The sequence below is a fragment of the Augochlora pura genome, chromosome 10 (assembly GCF_028453695.1).
Source record: "Augochlora pura isolate Apur16 chromosome 10, APUR_v2.2.1, whole genome shotgun sequence".
Classification (NCBI taxonomy): domain Eukaryota; kingdom Metazoa; phylum Arthropoda; class Insecta; order Hymenoptera; family Halictidae; genus Augochlora; species Augochlora pura.
In genome coordinates, this window is record NC_135781.1 from 28,328,801 (window position 1) to 28,347,818 (window position 19,018).

Here is a 19,018-nt window from a genome sequence, read left to right on the forward strand (position 1 = left end):
TTCACAAATAAGTTTTCGAAAATTCTCTGAGGTAACAGATTTTATTATTTGAAGCTTCTTTAAAAATTGAATTTCGCGCCGCATGCCAATCGAATGGATGCGCGAAAAGAGTAAGGCAAGCATAGCAGAGTGAGACAAATTACATTGTTCGTCGGTGTGACTTGTTTCGCATGGAATTGTGCTAACTTCATGCTTTCTTGCTCACTCGCTATTTTTCCTCTTTTTCTTTGACTGTGGCGGCAGCATTGTCTTACCAGTAAATTGTCAAAGATAGCCAGAGTAAAGAAAATGTCTATATTAACCCTCGCTAACCGATCGAGCGGCAGCTTGGACGTTTACAGGAGTAGGACCCATTGTTGTATTTTCGTTGAGATTCGTCTCTCTACCGTCGACAGCGCTGAGATAGAATTTCTTAGTGAAGTTCACTGCGGAAGTTTATCTATCACTAGAACAAAGGACATTACAATTATATTAATATAAAAAATCTTCGCACGTCGAAAAAATTGGTTATGCAAGGATTATTTATTGATAAGATTCACTTATATGCTGTAAATATAAAATTTATAATATGTATTCAATAAATGACTGCAAAATTATATTATTTTCAATGTACGTATATTTTCTATATAATTTGTAAATTTAACAATTTCCCGAATTATTTAAGTTATGATTTGACAATAACTTCTACTTATTTGTAGATAATTAATAACATTACTAACAATTTGATTTCATACTAATTACACGACAAAATGAATGGTGAATATTATAATGCACTGCTAACTCTTTCGTGTAGTTATATCATGCAACTAAATAAATTATTTATATTTATTGGCTTTTAAGAGGTATTAGGTTTGTTTGTTTTTGAATTTCATTTGCCTTAAAAATAATAAATGTCTCGCGTAATAGCGATTATTATTTGGAATTGTATCCAATACTTATATTGCACAATATTATAGAATTGCATGATCAAGCATAGGTATGAAAATGACAATACTACTGACTAAACGTCTCTATAAAACTATAGTATTACAAAATTGCCATTAGAACATAACGTGAATACTATACATAGGATACCATATAAAATAGATCATTGAACATTAAAAAAAATGAACGACAAAAATGATAATAAAGTACTTGGCATAATAAAAAATACTGGACAGTGTTCAACTGAAATAAATGATATATGCACAAGCATGAAGATCAGTGCTTGCCAATCGCGATACCCAAAAGGGAGTGAACACCATAACAATGTTGATAGTTGTACAGTGTCTAATACAGTGTATAGTACTAGATCCCGTGATCTTCATAAAACATGACGCTATTGGACATGTACGTAAAGCACTGCCTCTTACTTGGCCCCTCCAATTAACAAATTTCTGATTCATTGAAATGTTGAATAGAACACATCATAATTCAAGCATATGGTAAATTCGATTCTTATGAACTGATTAGGTGTGTGGCAGTGCTTGACCAATGTTTCTAGTCTTCATCATTAAATTTTTGAAAAACTTTTAATTAGACCTTCTTCTAACAGCATACAAATCTTGAAGATTGGTAAACACTGATTCAATCAATTATTATTTTGGATTTACTTGTTCCAAATCATCTTTTTGCTGTAAGGCAACCCGTACTCTTCATCGCTGTTCTTTTCTACTTCATTTCTTCAATTAATAATTAAACTTCGTTTCATTTCGTTGTTTTACCAGCGTCGCTATCGTCTACGTTGTTTAAGTTATTGTTTCGTATCATCTCGTTCTCTTCCTTCTCCGCTTCGTTTACCAATTTAAATTGTTACTCGAATAATTTTTTAACTTCTTATACTATTCTCATGTTTTCAGTTTCATTTTCCTTTTCCTCATCTGTCTCGTCCTCAGTTTCTCCCTCGCTACTCTCGCTTTCATTTACTTCCACATTTTCATTTTTCTCATTGTCTTCTTCCTCCTCTTCTATTTCTTCTTCTTCGTATTCATCTGCTTCGTCCACTTCTTCCACCTCAACTTCCTCTTCTTCTATTTCTTCTTCTTCTTCTATCTCTACTTCCTCTTCTTCTATTTCTTCTTCTTCTTCTTCTTCTTCTTCTTCTCTCTCCTCATCCAGTTCATCTTCGCCTTCTTCATCTTGTATTTCAACCTCTTGGTTTTGTTTCCCACTTCCATCCTCTTCAATTTTACCATTCTCTTGTATTTCTCCAGTTGACCCGATTTTCGACGTTCCACGTTCATTCTGTATGTAGTCTGTATTCAAGACTACTTCATCTTCTACTGTCCGTCTTTCTTGATTTTCTCCTTCAGATTCCTAGTATGATAAAATGATATTAAATTTTTTATACTCTACCATTATATTATTTATCTCGATATTTAAATTGTAATGAAATGTCCATATACATATGTACTAACTGTTGTAGTCCCAAAGGAAAAGTAATTACATGTATCTAAATTAATATGTATACTTAGTTCAATTAAGTTAGTCCTGTGTGCGATCAATGTAATATTAAATGAATACAAGTGGGATTAGAATGTTTAAATATAAGTGGTAGTAAGAAATTTGTAAAATTGTTTACGTGTTTAACTCATTGTCAGACTAAAATTCATTTGTGGAGATTAATATAGTAGTCATCATTATAATTATTATTGCAGTTGTGTTTTTGTAATTGTAGATTTACGGAAGTAGTTGCAAAAGGAAAAACAGAAAAGAGAAAGTTATTTTCATGTTACATTGTACTACATATAGTTTTAGTAATTTGCAATGTTCTTGTTAAGAAATTTGTACTGAAGCATACAATTAAATGAATAAAAGAATCACCAAATAAAACAAGGCTCCGCAGATTCATTTGATTCTGTTGGTAATGCTAATGTTTTCTTACAGCTGCATTTTGATCCACACTGATGAGAGAAAGGGTCATTTTGCCTGAGAGTACAACTGGTGCTTCTGCATCCTCTTCTGCTTTTTGTGCTTGTGTTTCTGAATCGGTTACAAGCAATTCACACTGCGGAGGTAATGCGCCTTCTAAATAAATAGGTTTAGGTGGTGTTTTCTCCCTTTCGACATGACTAAAATCAGTCGATCCTAATTATTAGAATTCCAAATTTGATACGTATGTTATCAAAAAAATAAATATTACCTGGGTGCAACGGGTATTATGGGAGTAGTAGGTCTACTACCCTTACCCTCGCAACTAGCTGTCATTTCCATACCCATGACTTTTACAGTTGGCGAATTTTCTATGTTTGCTACTTCTTCATCTGCTTGACTATGGTCGGCCTCAACAGCGGCATCACCCTGGAAAATTAATTATTCGAACTAGTAATTAACAATTCTTCAACATAATATAATTATAAATGCTGCAGCATTTAATCATTGCTACACTGCAAATATTAATAGTTATTATTTTATTAATAAAAGTAATCGTGTTTAATGTTTTAAATTCTTAAGCAAACACATCAAGATAGACATTGTCTAAAAATAAGGCTAAACATTAAAATACACACTGTAAATACTTTTAAAAAAAATCCATGCTGGAAATAAATCTGTAATAATAAAATAAAAAAATGTTTATACAATACATACAGGATTACTTGCACTTATGATAATTGGTAATAATGCATTGACGTGCACTAAAAAATGAAATTTGTTCAATATGAATAAAAAACATTTAGGTAAAAATGTATTTTAACTTATTCTATTACTACTGAAGAAATGTTTAACATTGTTATTATGAAAGTAAAATCTGCAGCATCGTAACATGTTGTAACAGTCCTTTGATGCGGTAAATTGATTACACGCAGAAGAATAGAAATTTAATCATCAATCGTTCACAAACTTTTGGTTACACATGTTAGAAAATTTCTGAAGCATGGAATATACCTTAGATGAGCGATCGACCCCTGCCAGACCTTGGGACTTTGGAGGTCCATCTACTATTCAGATGTAAAAATAAGAACTGTATATTCTATTACTCAATGTATTCAATGACGTAAAGGTTTCTAACGAGTATTTCACTCAGCTAAAATATGAGTATGCATTTCCCGGATGAACAGATGAACATTTAAAAAACATTAATTATCGACGATTTAGAAATGGTTATCCAGAAGCATTGAAATATGGAAGAAGAAAAGAAAGCCAAAATTTTGAAGATCTCTTACTGAATGTACAATATGTATGTATGAATATAATGTACATTTGGACAGGTAAAGCTTGAAACGCAATCAGAACACAACAACGTGCACATTTCTAAAGGCTAAGGAACTGACAATATAAATTGCTTCAAAATTATTCTAGTAAACCTTAAATTCTTGTTGCGAGCTCGGACTATGTATAACTGAACGTGATATGTTGCCCATCTGGACAACAATTCTTTCCATGGCTGCCTCCGTCTCGACCAAACGTCTTCTCAGTTGGTCTATCTCTATGTCTCCTGCCGCTTCTTGTGATCCAGCATGTATAACATCACCAAATGTGTTCAGAGAATGTACACTACCACTTATAGTATTTGTAACTTTAGTCTAACATTTCTTTTTCCTTTCTTTCTTTTGAATAGATTCATATAGTATAAATACGTGTGTGTTCTAATTGTGCAAACCTTGCATCATGCAACACCATTTAAAAATCTGATTAGATACTCAAAAAAACATGTACCTTATTTTTCAGTATTTCTTTAAAGGAAATAGCTTTCAAGGAAAACACTGCATTAATTATAATATAAATCAAGTGTCATTAATCATTTCTGTAAACATAAAATCAACTTACGATCTTTTAACTCCTCTATGGTAGGTGGAGGTCTGTGAGGGGATGGTGATCTTTCCTTACAATACTGCATTGTGCCACCAGTCATCGCAGAAGCAAAGGCTTCAGGACTAAATACCATCTTCCGAAATTCCTTCTCTGCTGCAGCACCAGGATATTCGGAAATGATTTCGCTATCCGAATTTTTCTTCAAAACCTAAGAAATATAATCCTTTCATCAGTAAATCCTTTTGGTTGATCTAATAATATATGAGACTGAAATTGATGAAACTTTACCTTTATAATTGTATACAGGAAAAATAGTACAATGCCCAAAGTATACAATGGCATAATAATTCCCATTGTACCACTTCCTTTTGGTGCCGAAACAACGTGACCTGCACCTCCCAAGGGTGGTCTCATTTTTGGTATCACATGATCAGGTCTATCTGTTACTTTTGGTACAATATGGGAAGATGGTATGGCTCTTCCACGTTCTCTTAGTGCAGGATGTAACCCACCAGCATGTGGAGGAGTACGTCGCTCTTGTTGTATTGTGCCTAATATACAAAAGTTAGTAAATATTACTCTGAACTATTCTGTTATTAAGTTTCATAAAACTATTATCATTAATAACAATAGAAAGAAGAACAATAATGTTAATTTTTCATTTACACAATCAGTGGAAGAGGTCATTACATGGAATGTATTTCAAACTATGACTATAGGCCAAATTTATATCCATCTACACACAGTAGTTATGTTTGCTCTTTTGGCAACTTGCCAATGTAGAAGAGATAACTTGAATCTGCTTTCTATATGAGAATTTGTGAAATTACCAGCATCAAATTCATGTTTTTAGATTATTAGAGTAATAATATAAATTATTAGTTTACTTGTATTAGTACAACTATTTAATAGTGCAATTTACATAAAATTGTTAAATATGAAAAATGCACATGCCAATGCCTTGTTAGTATTCATTACTGAAAGATTTAAATAAAACTTTTAATAAAATTCTTACTGTGTGGCATTAAAATATGATATCTGATGAGATGTGGAGTTCCTAATTGAGAAAGGGGTATACCAAAATGTGTTTTAAGACAGAGAGAACTATTAAATGATCTAATTTCTTCCAAAACTTGTTTGTAGGACTTTCCCAATCGTTCTCTATCAGCAAGAAATGTGAATAAATCTATACCACATCTGTCTAAGATTTCTTCTCTACATAAATTTGCACTGTGAGGTGTCAGTTTTACAGATAGGACATCTCTTACACGTGGATCAACTTGATGATGCTTTAATATATTCTGACACATTTCCTGCATAATATCTGCAGCAGTGACATCGCTTTCGAATATTACGTCGCAGCAGGCTGATAAATACACAGGAAAATAATTTACAATAACAAACACAAATCAATGGATAAATATACAAAATATATAATTAACAAGAAACATAAAATAAACAATATCTTGTATAATTGTGCTAAAATGAGAGACCCAAAAATAGTGACAGTGAATATAGAGTAATATATAATTGGAAAAAATAATTAAACAAATAGATTTAAATCGGAAATAGAATTTTTGCATAAACATTTCCTTAATATTTAAATTTATTAGTATATTAAAATCTTACCAGAATTATCAGATGTGTGATGTGGTGTGACAGATGCTGTGAGCATAGGATAGAAAATTTTCGGACATAATACTGCGAAGCAACTGGCCACAATCGCTAGGATAAAAATCGTCTTTCTTGGCCCAAAATCCGTAATCTCGGCCATTTTCGTAAATTCTTCGTTCGTGTAAATTTCGCAGTTTCGATTAGAGGTAAAATAATTCTTGATCTCTTCCGCAATCACGTCCAGGGATCGCGAGCGGATGGAAGACACACAGTGCACTGTCGCTTCTGCTATTTCTGTCATGGGACCAGGGCTGTCTCTATTAGCTTTTGTCCCAAAATACAGGGTGTCCCAGTATTTTATGGTACAATAAAAAAGAGAATTCTATCTGAAAAAATTAGTAAGCTGAAATCGACCTCAAGCACTGAGACAATGTATGAACAATATTTTTAATTTACTTATCAATATTAAATTTAAAAAAAATACTCATCAATATTCTTTCTGATCTACATGTTGAATATAAAAGAATACATAATTTATATATTAAATTAAATAATTGAAAATATGTAAGATATATTGTTATATCAATGTAAATGTAAAATTTATCTTTAGAAATTTCAACACGTATGCAATCTATATTTAGATGTTTAATATGTAATTAAAAATAATAGTTTGAAAATAATGCTGCAGAAATACAGATATATGGGATACAAAATAATATAAAAATTCCTTGGTCTTCTCTTGGGATTCACACTTAAGGGTCACTTGTTGCAAGAATGAGCCAAAAAGCTAGCCAGAAATAGCAGGTTCTGGCAATGTCACACAGACAAGCAGAGAGACCTTGTCTGATAGGAAGAGACAGAAATATGTACAACATGTAGTTGCTTGTTTTGCTTTCATTTATTTACAGAATACATTGTATAAGTGAACTTACGATGCAAATGACTTGTTTACAAGGTTCTATGGTTTGACGGGGCCTTACAGGTTGATGAATTTATTCTGGACCACCTCTCTGTGAAATGAAAAGTAATGCGATACAAGATCTCTGCCCTATATGATTTATATTTGATATACATGCTGACATGTACTTGAAAATAAATTAATTCATCACAATGCTGTTTGCACTGTACCATACGTATCATTTAAAATGACACGTTCTATTAATATGAAAACCAAAAATCATAGAAAATAGTAGTATACTTGCATTAATGTATGCTATTTCTTTCTCATCTATTGGTCGTCTTTGGAATCGTCGGGGAAGGTAAATATCTTCTATTGTTGGCAAAACAGTTACGTTGGGTCCAGTTGCACCGCCAATAGTTTGTTGAGACGTCGCTCCTGAATGCGCAGACGGTGAGGCTGTTGCACCTCCACTCGCTAACCAATAACAAAAATTAATTTAGAGTTGGTCTTTTCAATAAAAACACTTAACAAAACCAATGAATTTGATCTTACCTCTAGTAATTCCACCTTTACGAAATTTAATCATCGGCACATGAGGCTTTACCACCTACGAGAATTTCGTTTTGCAAACATAACCAAATCTTGGATCTTGCATGCGTATACATAAATTAACGGATAGTAAATTTTTATTAATTATGTACCAATGCACTGACCTTCCAACCTTTTGTGGCCATCATTCTTTTTTCTTAAAACCTATCTGTCTAAAGGCAGAGAGTCTTTTGAGACAGAATTCTCTTTCTCTCTCTTACTACCTAATTCAAACTTGCCGGTAGATGGCGTCTTTTGACATAATTATGCGACTACATAATATAAAAGATAAGTTTTGATTACCTGTATGTATTACAACTTAATATTTATACTAAGTATTTATGACATAAGCACAAACACATTTTATCATTACAATTTCTATCGTTCTTTAATTCAAATTCGGTTATAAGTTTAAGTAAAATTTAAATGATGTTCATACGTTATGACATCAATATCTACTAATTCAATTTGAAAGTAAATAATATAAAGTAAGAAGTAAGTAAACGACTAACGAAAAAGTTGAAAATTGTATGCAATTGGAAAGATTATAGATACTTGCTTCTAATTTCTACGTCTATATTTAAATCTAGTGCTGTAATCAGGGCAGAGGAAATAATAAAATCAATGTACACACATTCATACATATAGTGTATAATAAACCTTATTTTATTGTAAGTTTAACTTATTCCAAACAATTTTTGGTATTTAAACATAATTTGGTATGATAAATTAAGTAAGGTCATTATGATACAGGAAATGAAAATGAAGATGGCTATCAATACCACATAAAACGTGGTAATTTATAACAGTCTTTTAATGACTATAATGACAATTTGTCATGTCATATTTAGATCTTGTGTTTAGTCTACTTCTTCCATTCGGGACGCATCATCGGCTTCTTCGAGAGGAGGAACATCCTCTGGTTTCTGCTCCTCAGGTACAGGTTCTTCTTCGTCAATGCCAAGACCCAACTTGATCATTCTGTAAATTCTGGCAGCATGAACTTGTGGTTCGTCCAATGTAAAACCAGAAGAGAGAAGTGCAGTCTCAAACAATAAAATGACTAAGTCCTTTACTGCTTTGTCGCTCTTGTCAACCTCAGCTTTCTGTCTGAGAGTTTCAACGATGGCATGATCTGGATTAATTTCGAGATGCTTCTTAGCTGCCATATATCCCATAGTCGATGTATCCCTGAGAGCTTGAGCTTTCATAATTCTCTCCATGTTGGCAGTCCAACCATACTGGGATGTAACAATACAGCAAGGAGAGTCGACCAAACGGTTTGAAACAACGACTTTTTCAACCTTGGTATCAAGAATATTCTTCATTACTTTGCATAAATTCTCAAACTTGGCCTTGTCCTCTTCTCTCTTCTTCTTTTCATCCTCGTCCTCAGGAAGTTCCAATCCTTCTTTGGTCACAGATACCAGCTGCTTACCATCAAACTCCTTCAGTTGTTGTACGACGTACTCATCAATGGGTTCAGTCATGTAGACTACTTCAAAGCCACGTTTCTTTACACGTTCAACGAAAGAACTATTTGCAACCTGTTCTTTGTTTTCTCCAGTGATGAAGTAAATGTGCTTTTGGTTCTCCTTCATTCTGCCAACATAGTCTTTAAGAGAACACGCTTCATCTCCAGAAGCTGAAGTGTGATATCTCAAAAGATCGGATAATTTGTTGCGGTTGGTACTATCCTCATGAATTCCCAATTTAATATTTTTGCTAAACTGTTCGTAGAATTTGTTATAATTAGCTTTATCTTCTGTAAGTTCCTCGAACAATTCCAGGCATTTCTTGACAAGATTCTTACGAATGACCTTCAAGATTTTGTTTTGCTGAAGCATCTCACGAGAGATATTCAAGGGAAGATCTTCACTGTCCACTACTCCCTTCATGAAGTTCAAGTACTCTGGAATTAATTCTTCACAGTTATCCATAATAAATACTCTTCTTACATACAGTTTGATGTTGTTTTTCCTCTTCTTATTCTCAAAGAGATCAAATGGCATGCGTCGTGGAACAAACAGCAATGCTCTGAATTCCAACTGGCCTTCTACGGAGAAGTGTTTCACAGCCAGATGGTCCTCCCAATCATTGGTCAATGATTTGTAAAATTCACCATACTCCTCCTGAGTAATATCGTCCGGATTTCTGGTCCAGATGGGTTTGGTCTTGTTTAATTCTTCATCCTCTGTGTATTTCTCTTTGATGGTCTTCTTCTTCTTCTTTTTCTCTTCGTCCTTCTCTTCAGCTTCCGCGTCCTCGCCTACATCTTTAATTTCAAGCTTTCCTTCTTCATTCTCTTTCTTCTCTTCAGTTTCCTCAGCTTCATCTTCACTGAGCTCCTTCTCGCGTTCCTTCTGTACAACTAACTTAATTGGATAACCTATAAATTGGGAATGTTTCTTTACAATATCTTTAATTTTGTTCTCTTCCAGGTATTCAGCTTGATCCTCTTTAATGTGCAAAATGATTTTAGTTCCACGTCCCAGTGGTTCACCAACATCATGTCGGACAGTGAATGATCCACCAGCGCTGGACTCCCACAAATACTGTTCATCATCGTTATTCTTGGAAACAACAGTGACTTTGTCTGCTACAAGGTAGGCAGAGTAAAATCCTACACCAAATTGACCGATCATAGAAATATCAGCGCCAGCCTGGAGAGCTTCCATGAATGCTTTGGTGCCAGATTTAGCAATTGTACCAAGGTTGTTAACCAAATCAGCCTTCGTCATACCAATACCGGTATCAATGATGGTCAGAGTGTTGTCGTTCTTGTCTGGAATGATCTTGATGTACAATTCCTTGCCAGAATCAAGTTTAGATGGGTCTGTCAAGGATTCATAGCGTATCTTGTCAAGAGCATCACTGGAGTTGGAAATCAGTTCTCTGAGGAAGATTTCTTTGTTCGAATAAAATGTGTTGATGATCAGTGACATGAGCTGAGCGATCTCTGCCTGGAAGGCAAAGGTCTCAACTTCTCCTCCCTCCACATCCATTTGTGTAGACATCTAAAAGGAACAACACATTTATGTAGAAAAATGCACATAAAGTCGTTACATAAATACATATATGTAAAAAATATCGATGCGTTTTGAAAATTACAAATACAAAGTCACTTTCGACCGAGTACAACACGTGGTGCAAAAATAAAAATTTATAGTACGGCGAATAACCTGCATATACACTAAAACTCGATTCAAACATCGTAAAAATATTAACAAATATCGTCCACGCCTTCGAACTAACCAGAATTAAAAATTAAAAAGTTAAGTCTCCTCTAAAAAGGCAATTATTTGGCAACTAAATTGACTGAATCGCGATAATAACGCACACACGTAATAAAACACGTCAAATATTCTTTAGAATTATGTGAAATACAACGCAAATTCATGCAATTTTACCTTTATATTCAGTTAAAACGACGTTATAACACGTATTCTCGAAGAATGCACGAACGCACTGCCGGGAACCTGGTGTCTTATTGAATGAAGTGGAGCGTCGACTAGTTTCCGCTTTATATACCAGCTTAAATTCTAGAATGTTCTATAACGTTCTAGAACATTTTTGCCTCTCCGAGCGCTTCGCTTCCGGTAAAATTTAAATCTAATTCAAGAATTTTTAACCACCAGATACTTTATACACGCGAAAACGGTCTTATCAGCCTTAAAAAATTCTAAGAGAATGATTTTGTATTAATCAGGCGTAACTGTGCTAAATGTTGCCGATGAAATTCGCATCGATTCTTTTCTCCATAACGTGGTACTTCCGGTATTTGTTCGGGTCGAACGAATCGAATATCATCGAATAATATCGACACTTTTGCAGACACGAATTGAACAATACCTATGAGGTCATTACAAAGGTAGATGTTTAATTACCATTTGACTGTTTTCCTTCAAATATTAATTATCATTTATTGAAATAAACAACCAGCCATTTTCCAATTTTGCTAAGTGCAGTTCGCGATCGATCCACCTTGTTCGCCACAGATAAAATAGGAATCTTTAACAATTTTACAAGAGTTATTCAAATTGAATTACCCATTTCGCATATTTTTCTGATCATTCGTTGTGCCCCTAAACGAACAGAGAACAAAATCCATTCTCTTATGTTAAGAGAGATTTCGTTGTGATGTTGAGTGGGTGTATTCTAGTTCTTCTCGTTCACTGTAATTGCAGTTGACTCAATACTTTATGAATCCAATGAAAATATTCGTAGAAGGAGGCTGAATCATCGAGAATCATGAATATGTATGTATATGTACTAGAAGTTTCTGAATGAGGTTTCATTCAGAAACTTCTAGATTATCGTACCAAGGACATACCGATCGATTTATACGTATTATAAATGAGAGTGTGATGACGTATAACGATAGAACGATGATAACACGTAAAATAATTACACATGTTGTTTGTAATGAAAAAATATTCACAAATATTGCATAAATGTTCCAGTCGGTATCAAAATCTGTTTCATAAGCCGATGCGTGGCGCCCTCTGCGACTCTTGTACATAAACCAAATTTGCATATGCTATGGTATAAAATTACACAAATCAAAGTTCTTCCTGTATCCTAGTTCTTGCGTACTATTACGTTAGACTTTGCTAAACACGATATAGCAAATATCATCCGTAAGTCGTGCTTGATTTTAAAAATACAAATTCATTTATTTCGCTAAAATGATTTACTATAATTTATACGATCAAACATCCTTTATAGTTTGGTGTCATTTTTGAAGTCTTCAAATAATTTATTAGAAAGTTTCGCTACTCATAGTCTCATAGGACTTACTTTTATAAGTTTTATAATAAAATTTTGTCTATATTTCTTTCTGAATGGTAGTGTCTTTGATACTTCGTTTGTAGTAGTCTTTTTAAGGGCTACATATTTGACGATTCAGAATCTTTATCATATTAACTCTGGCAAAGGCAACTTGCAAAAAGCAAGACTAGATTAATCGAAATTTAGTCCCCGAAATCGTCAGTCTCAACGATAGACGTTTGCGCATAACGAAAAGGAGAATATCGATACTCGTGACTGTAGGAAAAAATTCTCAACAGGTAATCGAGTCACGTGGCAAATGACACTACCAGCAATTACAAATGCTTAACTCGTAGGTTCACGCGCGAACGGAATACGGAAACCTTTGGAGCACGTTGAACGCGTCTACTTTTTCGTCTTTTCTCTGTTGCTTTGCCAGCGTATCAATAAATTACGAATTTTAAATAAATTAAAACTGAAAGGGGGAGAAAGGTAATCATATTTTTTCAACAATTGACTTTTGTAAAAATTTATTGCTAACAAATCGCTAGTAAACTCGGTCATGTTGAGGAAGGATGTGTTCTGTTTCAAATCAAATTGTATTTTTCTTTATACATGATTGCCTGGGAAAGGCTGGTATATATCTACGTTCTACAACACGCTGTATCGTTTACAACAGACTTTGTACAAATTGATATTCATCTATCCATCGATTCGTGCGATAGATTATGCGAGACATTGTGCATCGGTGTCCTAGAGATGAAAAATCGACGAAATAGATCGTTGAAGCTGATATGGCGAGGAGCTTAACTCCGGTAACCTAGCTTTATGATGTCGAACAAAACTCATACAGCTAGATAACCAAAGAAAATGTCCGCGCCAAGATCGGTGCGTTGCTCGAGGCGCTGAAATTCTTCCGTGGGAGATGATCGTTCCAGCCGATCGTCTGTCGGCGCCATCGAAAACCTGCTCTGCCGGTAGTTAAGGGGCTGGACTGGTTGACTGGCTGACTAGCTGGTCTTACTTTCCCAGGAACGCAAAGATGAACTGTTCTCGATCCGATTCTATCCGATCCGATCCGATCCGATCCGATCCGATCCAATGAGATCCGATCCAGCGTGCTCAGACCAACGGATCTCGGTCGGCTATCTCGATAGCGAATCGTTGAAAGTCTTTACTGCGACCAGCACGTGTCCCGACAGGTTCTCATAGATAAACTGAAACAAAAAGAAAAAACAATTAGGCCGTTTCAGATTCGAAGCTCGAAACGTGTGCAACCATGCCAGCGGTTTTCGAGCCGATACTGCTGGAATATCGTTACCGCTGACAACGCTATACGACAAGATACAGAAAAGACCGTGGTGAAAGCTGTCGCTCGAGGAGACCGTCGCAACGATGAAATTCGTTCCGATGCGTCGACAAAGACACGGTTCTTTCCGCTAGATCGACGACGTGCAACGCTGCCATTATTATGTCATAATTAGTTGCGTCATAATTACTCCAAACCGCGTATATACGCTGCTCGTCGACGGTATCGCTGCGAGTGTTTCTTCCTCGGTGTTTCGTTGCCCGACCCAAACCGAGTTCACCAGAGATCAACGAAAGTTACACGTATCTCGACGAGCGCTGCTTGGACAGAGATAAATCGGCTGTTTTACGGTATCGTGTTTAACCGCGAATCAATCGCAGCTCTCTTGTCTTGTCTCGTTTTTCCTCGCCGCGTCCCTTGCTTCGCCATGTATCAGCGAATCAGCGTACCGTGACGTTTTACAATTAGAATAATTCGCGGGACGAAAACGCCGACCACGCGACGAGATAAAATTCTGGCGAGCATCGAAATAAATTCTTCTTACGTTCTCACTCCCTACGAATTAACATTCGGCGCTGCTTTGCATAAGTATCCGTGATTTTCTATTGTATCGCGATACTAACGGCGCCGGTTTTCGCTCGGTGAGCTTGCCAACAGACCGGTACGAAGTTTCGTAAGAGGTTCCATTCGGAGAAAGTTATGATCTCGCTGCGTTACGCTCGCGTCTGGATTCGACTTTTATTATCAAACCGCACACAACTCTCTCTCTCTTCCTCTCTCAGTCTCCTACTCTCCTACTTTCCTACCGTCTCCTACCCTTTTTGAATTTTTCATCGACCCGGTCTTGATTTTCAATCACGTTTCCACGGATATTCTCGATCGAGAGACGAAAGCACGAGTAGAAATTTCCGAGCTGAATAATAATTTTACAATCTGATCGATAACAAAAGCGGCTCGACTGCAGGAGAACGTTATCGAATTTCGTAATAGATAATTCGATCGTTTGCGAAACGGCCGTCGCGTATCCGGATTCCGTTCGTGATCGAATAAAAGCGTCTTCCACACGGCGAGCATTTCGATCTCGTGATTTTTCTGATCGTGAACCGTGTGCGACCGTGTTACTGCGACGGTGAAAGTACAAAAGGTTCGTGGCGAGTATAACACGAGAGCGATACAAATGAAAGACGAAAGGAGTGGAGGGGAAGAGGAAAGAGGAACAAACCATGGCGCGACACACTCACCTGGAAGACCGTTGGCTTATTCCTAGCTATCTTACCGGTCGTTGCAGGAACACCATCCGGAGCAACTCGAGGTCTCGTTTCAGAAATAATCCCCGGACTTTCTAAAACTGAATTTTATTTAATTTTTTTTTTCGAGCTCGATCGATCGACGAGTGGAGGGTGACGATCGTGCACGAAGACGAGAGCGTGTCGATCTCGAGCTCGCTCGGGGAAATGTGCCTTATCCGAGCAAAGTCGAACCGAGCCGCAAAATCCGTTGTCGTTGACGCGTACCTACGGTAAACACGAGCGAGTACCTATCTCTCACGATAAGCCGGTCTTCGATTCCATTTGTTCGGCACGGTGTCTGCTACAGGCCGTCCGTACAATTATCGCACCTTTGTCGACTAGAAAACATCGCCGCGTTTCCAAGAAAATAGCGAGCCCGGAATCACGACGCGATCACGAGCCAAGGCGCGAATCTCGAGGCCGTCCCGACCGAACAGGCTAATTAACTGTTTGCAATTTTATTAACAGTCCTCTGCGGAGTCGATACACGGCACCAACTTACCGTTCTCGCGTGAAACACCATCGTAGAACGGCGATAACGATACGGCTGGACCGTCGGTGTTTCGCGGTCTTGGCCGCGGTCGTGCCCGTGGTTGTGCCAGTGATCGTGGGTCGTGGTCTTGGTCGTCGTCTTGGTCGCCTATAGTCAATGAAGCGAGAGAGTTTAGCACCCGTTGAATTGGTTTCTTAACGAGGTCGATATTCGACGCGACATCCAATCGTTTACGCAAACACAGCTGCACGAGTACTCGAGATAGTCAAGCTAATGTCGCTCCGTTTATAAGCATTATCACTTCGAGTGTACTTATCGAATTTGATTTCAATTCACTCGTGCTGCGTGCGGGATTCTTCGCCTGCGTCCCCGTCGATTCCCGCTTCGAATTCCCCATTCGACGACAATTTCGCAGAGAAAGATCTAGATCGCGTTGCTTTCGATCGGCCGGCGCTGACTCGTTTAACCGGGGAACAGGCAGAGGAGGCATTCCCGTTTCTGCGGGAATTTTAATTCTCGTACGTGTTTACCGAACGTCGAAACGGCGCGTGTTAGAAACAACATCGATGATATTGATGCTCGGTGACGAATCGTTGGATCTAGAGGTCGAACTGCTGGCTAAACAAAAAATGACTTGTTCGTAGAACAGTTTGCATATTCAAATAGCTGGAATCTCGCGTGCCTGTCCAGCGAATAGTTACGAGTCGGTTCCCGAATTTAAGAGACTGAAACGATCGATGTCATTCCGAACGAGGATTCACGGATCGGTAACGTCCACGCGGTGCGGTGAAACGTTCGTATGTATAGGCGCGTTTTATTTCTCGGTCGCTCGGCCGCTCTACCGTGCAAATCTCGAATGTATTCGCCTGCACGTTGAAGATCGCGGACGATACAGGCTTCCGCGATGCCAGAACGCCGTCGCGCACTATGCCGTTCTCGTCGAACCGGTGACGCACACCGGAGACGATTTCTTGCGGTGTTTCTAACGAGAGGGAAAAAAAGAACGCTATTCAAACAGGTTCGCGGTAATCAACGCGTAGTATGACACGCCTTTACGGGAACCGATTACTTCGACTCGATCTACATCGAGCTTCGTGATCCCGAATCGCGGCTTCTAGGAGCAGCGATCTTCTCGGAAACCGCGAATGCATCGTTATTGCGTTTCATTCGGAGCAGCTTCGTTAAAAAGCAATCGAAGCAAACAGATCAATCGATCGATCAGTCCCGCCTCGTTAATAATGCGTTACGGTCAGTTATTACGGTCTCGCGTTAACGCCGCTCCGAAGGTGAGAATAGCTTCGAATTAGTGTCGCGTCGATAAGAATTACCTCGCGCGCCATCGCTGCTCCGTGCGAATTTAAAGATCAATAACGATTCTCGTTATCGCGTGATTATTGCCGGAGCACCGAGGAGCCAAATCTCGCGCCTTGTTGCGATCGGAGCAGGAACAGGAACGGAAGCGTGTTTTGTTCCTTCGGTTTTTAAGAACGAGTCGAACGAGAACTCTGTCCGACACCGTTGCGAATTCGAGGCCAGCAAAAGCGTGCGGGTGAGCGTGATTTTTCCACGATGCAGCGTGGCGCGGCGCGGCGCTGCGCGGCCACGTACAACCTGTTGCTAGGAGGGCCGCGGAAATTCGCACGCGAAACGGTGCGAATCGGTAGCGGATAGAAGCGGCTCAGACAACCACGAAGAGCCTTCGGTGCAAACCTCGCTACCTTCCGACGTTTATCTGTTCGATCCATCGGCGAGCAACGCGATCTCGTGAAATTAGACGGGACGGATACGCGTGAGAGAATGGCAGAGAGTCGATAACCGATAAGCGTCGCGTAGTTTCAAACGATTTTAACGATCTCATTGAAAAAAAAAAAAATTCAATGGACATTAGACACCGGCGGGTAGACTTGGTACGAATCCGATTTACTCTCGAGTCGGACAAATCGATGGTAGAGCTCGCTGGTCTCGGGATTCAAACGCGAAGTAAAATTCTGTTGTGTAAGCGAGCGCTTGTATCAGCAGAATGAAATATCAGACTAGCGTGTCTGTTCCATAAATAAAAGATGGGTCATACCTGTCGTTGGTCGGAGTCGAGGACACGGTCGGGCCAATTCGTGAATTTTAAGTCCGCGGTACTGCTTCTTCCTCCGATTCTCGTAGCAAGGGCACATAGACTCGAGGACGGAAATGAGAGGAAGATAGAAAGAAAGGAGCAAAAAAGGAGAAAAGAAAGAAAAAGAGTGTGTGTGAGAGAGAGAAAGATGGAGAGAGAGACAGAGAGAGAGAGAGAGAGAGGGAGAGAGAGAGAGAGAGAAAGAAAGGAGGAAGGTAAGAAAGAAGAAAAGAAAGAGAGGAAGAGTCACACCTGGCGCGGTACGAGATGAGATCACTACCGCACTCACTGATCAACTGGCCCCGCGCCCCACGTCCTGGGCCGCACGCACCTTTCGAGTCTACCCCTACCCCAGGATCTCTGGAACCCCAAGTCCAAAGCCCTCCTCGAGACCTCATCGTCCCCTACCACGTCCTTTCTGCCTCCCTGGACTCGCTCCGCACGCTCATTGGTTCGTTCAAATCGACGTCCTGACGTCACCGATCCGAACCGTCGGCATACATACGCGAGAAACGAGTCTCTCCTCTCCTCTCCTAACCTCTCTCTCTTCTCTTCTCTTCTCTCTTCGCCTTGTCGGTCTCGTCTCGTTTCCTTTCGTTTCGTTCCGTTTCGTTTCATCTTGTCTTCGCTACTCTTCTCTTCTCGCCTTTCCTCTCCCGGTCTTCACGGCGTTGCCCCTCCGCTTCGCCTGTGCCTCCTTCACTTCAAGTCGCTCTACCTGTCCTTCTACCTACGTCTTCTGTATCGTACTCCTCTTCCTCCCTCTCTCTTCTCTGCCGATCTTCGACCGGTCTTGTTCCTCGGCCAACTCGAAAGAGCATTATTGCGGCATCTTCGTCTTCCTACCTGCTCGATTCTCCCGGTCGTTCTTTATCGCGTTTCCTCGTCTTCCATTCTTCGCAGCGGTTTTTGCAAAGTCCTCTACTTAGCGCTACACTCCGGCTTCGTCCCTCTGCGCGGGCTCACGTTCGCGATACTTCCTTGCTTACATGTTTCGTACTTGCTTGTTTCGCACGGACGATCGTTACCTCTCTGTCCGATCCTCCGTTCTCCATTGGTCTTGGTTCTCGGCTAATTGACGTCGCAGCAGGTTTGCCAAAGACTTCGAAGTTGCCTCTTCAATGTCTTCGTTTGCTTTGGCTTGGGCAAAGCATCTTCAGCTTCTTCGTTGTCATCCTCCTCTTCGTTCTCCACGACGTCAACCCTGTAGCTG

General features: G+C 38.7%; 4 protein-coding genes across 9 annotated transcripts; all 4 read right to left on the reverse strand.

The window, feature by feature from the left end:
* Window positions 1-511: 511 nt before the first annotated feature.
* Ric-3 (RIC3 acetylcholine receptor chaperone) lies at window positions 512-6,722 on the reverse strand. Of its 5 annotated transcripts, none has more exons than XM_078192424.1 (8): window positions 6,361-6,716; window positions 5,747-6,097; window positions 5,020-5,282; window positions 4,747-4,939; window positions 4,284-4,423; window positions 3,122-3,279; window positions 2,864-3,050; window positions 512-2,295 (listed from the first exon to the last, which is right to left on the reverse strand). In XM_078192424.1, exons 1-8 carry the CDS (start codon window positions 6,644-6,646, stop codon window positions 1,816-1,818), a joined length of 2,058 nt encoding a protein of 685 aa, XP_078048550.1. In that variant the 5' UTR covers window positions 6,647-6,716; the 3' UTR covers window positions 512-1,815. The 5 variants fall into 5 exon arrangements, with proteins under 5 accessions (XP_078048550.1, XP_078048552.1, XP_078048551.1 ...); XM_078192426.1 differs by lacking the exon at window positions 4,284-4,423 and adding an exon at window positions 3,865-3,914 and having other exon boundaries at window positions 513-2,295; window positions 6,361-6,715; XM_078192425.1 differs by lacking the exon at window positions 4,284-4,423 and adding an exon at window positions 3,865-3,917 and having other exon boundaries at window positions 514-2,295; window positions 6,361-6,714.
* Window positions 6,723-6,993: 271 nt separating this feature from the next.
* LOC144475963 (alpha-ketoglutarate dehydrogenase component 4) lies at window positions 6,994-8,078 on the reverse strand. 2 transcript variants are annotated; one of them, XR_013494943.1, is made up of 5 exons: window positions 7,960-8,078; window positions 7,799-7,853; window positions 7,548-7,720; window positions 7,278-7,355; window positions 6,994-7,188 (listed from the first exon to the last, which is right to left on the reverse strand). XR_013494943.1 is itself a non-coding variant. In XM_078192429.1 (4 exons), the coding sequence occupies exons 1-4, from the start codon at window positions 7,981-7,983 to the stop codon at window positions 7,338-7,340; spliced, it is 270 nt and encodes an 89-aa protein (XP_078048555.1). In that variant the 5' UTR covers window positions 7,984-8,078; the 3' UTR covers window positions 7,224-7,337. The 2 variants fall into 2 exon arrangements, 1 of the variants encoding a protein (XP_078048555.1); XM_078192429.1 differs by lacking the exon at window positions 6,994-7,188 and having other exon boundaries at window positions 7,224-7,355.
* Window positions 8,079-8,477: 399 nt separating this feature from the next.
* On the reverse strand, window positions 8,478-11,381 carry LOC144475596 (heat shock protein 83). Its single transcript, XM_078191644.1, has 2 exons — window positions 11,245-11,381; window positions 8,478-10,851 (listed from the first exon to the last, which is right to left on the reverse strand). The coding sequence occupies exon 2, from the start codon at window positions 10,849-10,851 to the stop codon at window positions 8,695-8,697; it is 2,157 nt and encodes a 718-aa protein (XP_078047770.1). The 5' UTR covers window positions 11,245-11,381; the 3' UTR covers window positions 8,478-8,694.
* Window positions 11,382-13,165: 1,784 nt separating this feature from the next.
* LOC144475792 (uncharacterized) lies at window positions 13,166-18,178 on the reverse strand. Its single transcript, XM_078192060.1, has 4 exons — window positions 17,767-18,178; window positions 15,705-15,842; window positions 15,155-15,261; window positions 13,166-13,821 (listed from the first exon to the last, which is right to left on the reverse strand). Exons 1-4 carry the CDS (start codon window positions 17,861-17,863, stop codon window positions 13,750-13,752), a joined length of 414 nt encoding a protein of 137 aa, XP_078048186.1. The 5' UTR covers window positions 17,864-18,178; the 3' UTR covers window positions 13,166-13,749.
* Window positions 18,179-19,018: the final 840 nt, after the last annotated feature.